This window comes from Sturnus vulgaris, chromosome 8 (assembly GCF_052056855.1).
Source record: "Sturnus vulgaris isolate bStuVul1 chromosome 8, bStuVul1.hap1, whole genome shotgun sequence".
In the NCBI taxonomy this organism is placed as follows: domain Eukaryota; kingdom Metazoa; phylum Chordata; class Aves; order Passeriformes; family Sturnidae; genus Sturnus; species Sturnus vulgaris.
In genome coordinates this window covers 29,228,107-29,234,888 of record NC_142250.1, presented here as the reverse complement: position 1 = coordinate 29,234,888, position 6,782 = coordinate 29,228,107, and the positions used below count along the sequence as shown (strand labels likewise).

Genomic DNA, 6,782 nt, shown 5'->3' with positions numbered 1-6,782 from the left:
CGTGCTACTTAAATCTCTAAGCAGAGCATTTGAATTAGGATAAGCGGTATCTTTTATTTTGTCATTTTATTCCTGTATTGCACTGCTGTGATTTGGACATTCAAAGAAGAAATGTAGGCACGAGCCTTCCTGCTGGGCTGTAACTCAAGCCACAGAGAAACTGTCTTTAAATAGCCCAAGAATGCCAAAGCCAAAAAACACTCTCGCTCTTGTTTGGTTACATGCAGCAATCTCAATCAACATTTACTTTTGCGCTCAGTAAAAGGCAAACTGGTACTGCTGCAAGGCCGGGAAGGCGGATCGATACCTGTCCCGAAATTTCCACAATTGTTCTCAGCGGCAACTCTGAATCGCTGCAAACCCATTTAAACACCATTTCACATCACTTTTCCAGCGTTTTCCTGTTGGGCAGCTCTCAGATTTGAGAGTTACCAGCCGTGAGTCGCTGCTCTCTCTGGGCTGGGGCAGGGGGCGGTGGGAGCGGTGTTGAACCATGCGGCGGCGGCTGCGGGCAGGGCCGGGCACGGGCCCCGCGGCTGTGAGGGCAGCGGAGGGGCCGGGCAGGGCCGCGCTGCGGGCCGGGCGCTCAGGAAGTCGCGTCAGGCGCGGCGCCGCGGCGGGCCCGGCGGGAGGGCTGGGGCAGCAGCGGAGTCCGCGGTGAGCGCGGGTGCGGGCCCGGGGCCGGCGGCGGTGCGGCTGGAGCGGAGCGGAGCGGGCGGCAGGCGGGGCGGCGCGGGCCGGGCCGGGCCGCACGGGCGGTGCTGCCCCCGGCGGCGGGGCGGGGCAGCGCAGCGGCTGCCGCGTGGCGGGAGGGGCGGTGCGGCCGGGGCAGCGCGGGGCAGCGGCGGCGGCAGCAGCAGCAGCAGCAGCGGCGGTACGGGGGACGCGGGCCGGAGAGGAGCAGCGCGGGCCGGGCGGCGGGCAGGGGGCCAGGTGGGCGAGAGGAAGCTCGGCCATCCCCGCGGGGCTCCGGGGGCCGGTGGCTGCCCGCGGCCGGCGCCCGCCCCTCGCGGCGGCCGGGGAGGCGCGGGGCGGCCCCTTGGCAGCGGCGGTGCCCGGGGCGCTGCGCACTCCCCACCGCGCTCAGCGGCGCGGTTTTATTTATAGCAGGTCTGGTGAGCGGCGGGGCTGGAGCCCGGAGCGCTGCCGAGGGAGCCGCGGTGAGCCCTGTGAGCCCGGAGCGCTGCTGGAGCCCGCGGGGATGGCGGTGGCCGGCAGGTGAACAGCGCCAGCGCCGCAGCGGGAGCGGGCGCTTCGGGGGGCGGGTTGGCTCACAGGTAGGTATGCGGCTGCTGCTGCTCAAACGGGCTTTTAATTGCGTATTTCTTAAAGTTCATCTTTTGCGTGTACCGGTGCAGCCAAGGTCACCTTGAGCACGAGGGGGACGCATTTCGGTTCCAGCGTTTGAGGTTTCTAGGCTTTTTTTTTGGTATTTATTGGGAGGGCTAGATAGTAATTTGCCTGAGGACTAATTTAAATAAAAGGCGGATCGAATGTAAGAGCCAGCAAAGATAAAGGGATGACTGAGGTACTTAGGCTGTGCGAGGATATGCATGGTTATACTGGCTCAGACTGCAGTTTGTAGTGGGAGCTCTCTGCGTGCAGGTATCACGGGATGGGTTTGTGGCAACTTGGGGAAGGCACTAAGAAAGGCAAAAACGCTGGACTGAAGTTTAAATCTCGCTGTTGCAGATGTTGGCTTAGCATGCTAGGTGGGAACAGTCTCATTCCTGACGGCCCAATCTGGGCCATGGTAGAAGTTTCCTTGCAGCGACACATGGAAGAGGAGGTTTTGCCTGTTTACAGTTTCTCTTGGTGAAAATGCTGGGATTCCTATTTTGGTGGCTCTCAACAACAAAGCAGTTTAATTTGTAGTCTTTTGCAAATACACTGTACAACACTAAGTTGTTTTAGTATGTTCGCCCTTCCTTTTTTCTTTGGCCAAGGGAGAATTATTTACTGTGCTCATTATATTATCTACAAAACTTCAATTTCAAATTAATAGTTCAAGTTTAGATTTCTGTACTGCTCTTTAATCCCACAAGACTGAAATGTCAGCACTGTGTTCACATTTAGAGGTGTGCTTTTTTTACAGAGAACTTCTTCCCAAGGAATTCACAAACTAGTTTGACTACAGCTAGACCAGACACATAAAATATACTGTGAGATAGGATTAGGTGAGAATATTAATGACAGTTTTTGTAGATCATAGATGTCCTTGAGAAGCAAATTATGAAAGAGCAAGGTCACAGTGCAAGAGAATAGTAAACTTATGAAAGTGTCTGACATGCGTATGTTATGGCTGCAGGGTTTAAACCATGCAGTAAAGAACAGTGGAAAATTACAAAGGCGCTATAGTGACCTGTTCTGGGAAGAAAAGCATGCAGGAAGCTGTGTTTATGGAAGTCAAATGTGCTGGGGTTTTTAGCATATTAAAATCATGCTGATTTCTACCTGCAAGGAAGCATCTTTGGAACTGAACTTCTACTGAAGGGTGAAAAAATACCAGTTTGGTAATTTATTGCTAGATGCCCTAGATGCTAGATGCCCTCTCTGAAACTAGGTATGTGTTTCTGTGCATACATATAAATATAAGAATATATAGCTAAAAATAATATATATTTGCACATGCTATTATTTTGCAGTGTGTGATCTTCAGTTCAACGCTTGTGTCATGGATGAAACTGCTTTGTCCCTTGGAACAATAGATGTTTCCTATTTGTCCACCTCAGCAGACTGCAGCATCAGTAGATGTAAGCATTCCAGTGAAGAGTGGGTAAGTAAAAATTGGGAATGTTACTGGCCATATTTATCTTATTATTTCTTCAAGTTGGAGGTGGACTTTTTATTGTTATGAAGATAAAGAATATTGTCTTTCATGCACGATACAGTTTGGTTTTAATTTAACTTGAAACATAAGGAGGAACCAAAAGTTCAATCCTGTGCCAAAGAATAATGTTGCTAGAAAAGAAAAATCCCATCAAACTCTGTTGATAGTCTAACAGTCTTCTGGTGTGTTGTTGTTAATAATTTATATAGCAGTAAATGTACAGAATTCCATTCTGGACTAGCCAAAGTCAAACAGAAAGTCAGGTGGGAAGCTTGTTGCTCTTCTGGGTGATGTAGTTTAAAGTGTGCAGGTGAAAGAGAGCTTGATGCTGAGGTTGCACAGTCATATAGGCATCGAAGCTGGAGCTTTCCATGCAGTCCAGGAGGCAGAAAAAAATTGGTGGATATAAATAAGGAGCCTATTAAAAGTCTGTGTCCTCCATTGAGTGAGCCTTGGGATTTTGAGGGGACAAAGTAGGCAGTGAGCAGAGTGGTCTGGGTGGAGCCAAAAGAGCCACATGGGGACTGAGGTGGTGGTAGCTGGTTTAGCAGCATAGGTCAGGAGGAATTAAACATGGATCTGGAGAGGAGGAGTTTGAACTTGATACAGAAGAAGAATTGGAAACATGGTCAGAGTTGAGGGAAAGGGCAGATGTCTTGACAGCTGGGATTTCTATCTAGCTAGATCTAAGTTCCATGGAACAGCAAGCTTACAGACCAGGGGGTCTGTGAGAAAGTGGAATAAGGACAGGCAAGTCAGAAGAGATAGAAAGGAGGTTTTGTAGGAAAATGCTGGAGATGTACGTCAGGGGTTGGAACAAAGTTGGTTTGTTTTGGAGTTAGCATTAGGTGATAGAGAAGGGATTGTGGCAGGCTTAGCATCTTGATACTTATTTCAGATGGAAGAGTTAGCCTTGGAGTATTTGCCAGTTCATGCTGCTTGCCAAATGTGATACATGCACAATTTAAGTTTTTAAGCATTTTCAGCATTTCTTTTGACTTTCTGGGAGTTTCTCATGGGGCTGAGTATGTGATGGTCTGTATTTGTGTCTTCCAATCTTGGTTCTACCCTGCTGCTCTACCACTTAAAAGTTCTATTTTAAACAACATTTTGGGTTTGGTTTGGTTTGTAACTTCTCTTTTTATACTGGAAGTAACTTTCCTTTCAATAAAATATGTGGTTTAAAAATGGCAACCCAGTTCTCATTCTCAGGCAAGCAACAATTTAGTAGACTTTAATGGAAAAAATCAAGGTCTTTGAATAACTATAATTTTTGCTTTATGTCCTAACATAGAGAATGAGTTCTGTGAATGCAGTCACTCTGGATTTTTTTGTTCTGTAGTCTTCAGATAGACAGTGTAACTTTGGAGAAGGCACAGGGGTTCCTTTTTCATGTCACTCTGCATGAAACTGCTGAAAGTGCCTACAAAGTCCATGGAGTGAATATTTTGGATACATTGAGTCTTCTTGCAGTTTTACAGGGTGATGTTCAGTCGACTCTTAAAATACATTGCTCATATTGCAAGCACCTTTACATTATTGAGAATGTAGTGTTCTGTTAATTTCTTTCAGTTTTCTCAGCTGGCAGTTTCTTTGGTGTTTCGTACCTACAGTTATCATTCCTTTTAAAATTTTGTGTGTCAGCCCATGCAGCAGTGCTTAGATACATACAGATCTTGCTTTTTTTTTTTAATTTTAGAAATGTGCTGGAAAAAATTGTGCTCTGTTTAATTGAGGGGTAATTTGTTGTGTGTGTCTGGCAACTCCTCTTCCTCCAAGCTTTCTCATACAGTGTGGAACACATATTTCTGCACATTTACACAGTGGTCTTTTGTTTTGCAGGGAGAGTGCAACTCTCGTCCCACTCTGTTCCGATCTGCCACTTTAAGATGGAAGGAGGCTCTGCTGAGCAGGAAAAGGCCGTTTGTGGGACGATGTTGCTATGTATGCACTCCCCAGAGCCGGGTAAGAAGATTACTGCATGGATTATCTTTGACAATAATGCATAGTTGCAGCATAGTGAAGTTGCAGTAGTTTCCTTACTTTCAGAATTAAGGTCACAATGTTTTTACTCTATAAAGTGCTGGAAGTTTTCACTGTTGTTTGTGTTTACCTTTAATTTGCCATGGAATTACACGAAAGCACACACCTGTTTTGGTGTTTAGTTTCCCACCTCTCAGTGCGGACTTAGTCCTTGCACAAAACTCTTCAGCTCCTCAGAATTATTACTAGGAAATAAGACAGCAAAATTTTCTGGTGTGTTCGATTAATAATGGAAATTTGGAGCATATAAAAGTGTGAAAGTTTGCTTTTACGACATTCTAATTCTCTATCCACAGAATACATACAGTTTGGAAGCTAAGCAATATGCTTCCTTTCCAACTTGTTCAGTCCTGTACTTGAGAGAACAAGTTAATTCCCTACACCTGGCTGATTCCTTGCCTCTCTGCTCAGCCTGGAAACAAGGACTGCCAGTTGTGATGGTGGGGATATTTGTCTGCTGGGAACAGTGTCAAGGTGGTGGCTCTAGAGAGGTTGTGCAATTTAAAATGTGAACTTTATTGAACAGTGTTGGGCAGGCTTTCTGTAAGCTCAAGATGCAAAATGCTGATAAATGGCACAGTACAGTTTGCAACCAGTTCATCATGTAATTTGGCTATGTGTACACCCTGGGCTTTAGATTGCACTCAGTTACATCTTCATTGGTTGGGCTAGAGGGAAAATTTGCTTCTCTCTTCCACCAAAGAGAAGTTGTTATTTCACTCTGTTCCTCTGCCAGAACAGAAAATTGCATCAATGACATACAAATGTGGTATAGAAATCCAAATGTACTGTGAAGGCTGTGTATAATATGGGCAACAAGACAAGCAATTAGATAAACTGAGACTACTTCAAACAGACGAGTCAAGTGTTTTGACTTATGAAAAGGTGTGTGTGAATCCTCAGCTTAGGGCTTTATACATTTAGTAATTAGCCTGTTAGTAATTAGGCTATTCCTCTCAAACCAAGAATTATGCTTTAGAAATAAAAATCTTGTTCTGTATTTTGTCCATTTAATAAGAGACTAATTAACTATCCTGAGATCCCACTTAGGAAAGGGGCATGACTTATTAAGCCCTTTGTTGCCTTCTATAAGGAAAAAAATACCATCCTTGCACAGACAGTAACAAAGATAATCCTCTCATTAGATTCCAAATGCTTTTTTTTGGAGCTGCCTTTTTCATTATTTTTCTTAAACAGAAGCAATTAATGAGTCCAATTTCTTTAAGTGTGCTGCCCAAACTAACAACTTGCCAATGCTGAGAATGGGAAGTCTTGCTTCTCCCTCTCGTTTTCCTTCCTGCTCTCCTGAGGGCTGATCAAGTTCACTAACAAAGCAGAAAACTATCTGCTTTATTCATTTAGTCTATCTTAGTTTTTTGTCTTGTCTGCATGAAGTTGGGATATTAAAGGATATAATGAATGCTAGAGGTGCTGTAAGTTAAGAGGTGAGTTGTAGAGATCAGCAGAAAAGGCCAGGATGTGGTGGTGGGAGCTGGACTTCTTCTTTGTGCCAGTAGAGAAATCCTGTATTGCTTCAGTTGGTCTCAAAGAACCACATGCTCTGCCTGACACAGGATGGGAGAAGAGTTAAATAAGGAAAAGCTAAAGTGTGACAGTACCACTGGAGGATGAGTTTCATAATGAGGTTTAACCTGGCACTTAGAGCGCTGGTATGGACTGGCATTCATTGGTACTTAACTTGTTTGCTGATTGTTTGGGAGACCAAGAACAAGTCATTTTGCTTCTCTTTGCCAGAACATGTCATCAGCTTATAAGATCCACAAAAATTCACCAGTGTATAGGAAAGAAATTAGCATAACATTGAAGTTTCCTCTTAAGACCTTAGAGCAACGATTGGTTGATTGTACAGCACAGTTGTGCTTCAACAGGAAGCAGAGGACTCTCTGCT

The 6,782-nt window shown here is 45.3% G+C and overlaps 1 protein-coding gene across 3 annotated transcripts in view; it reads left to right on the top strand.

Annotated features, from left to right (window-relative positions):
• The first annotated feature begins 1,098 nt into the window (after positions 1-1,098).
• The window catches only part of GPAM (glycerol-3-phosphate acyltransferase, mitochondrial), a 28,025-nt gene continuing 22,341 nt past the window's right edge, over positions 1,099-6,782 (top strand). The window contains exons 1-3 of one of the 3 annotated variants that reach the window (XM_088169331.1): positions 1,099-1,277; positions 2,646-2,776; positions 4,673-4,795. In XM_088169331.1, the coding sequence (XP_088025457.1) occupies positions 2,675-2,776; positions 4,673-4,795 (225 nt within the window). In that variant the 5' untranslated portion in view covers positions 1,099-1,277; positions 2,646-2,674. The remainder of the gene's footprint in view (positions 1,278-2,645; positions 2,777-4,672; positions 4,796-6,782) is intronic. The other 2 variants (XM_088169332.1, XM_088169330.1) reach the window with 2 other exon arrangements.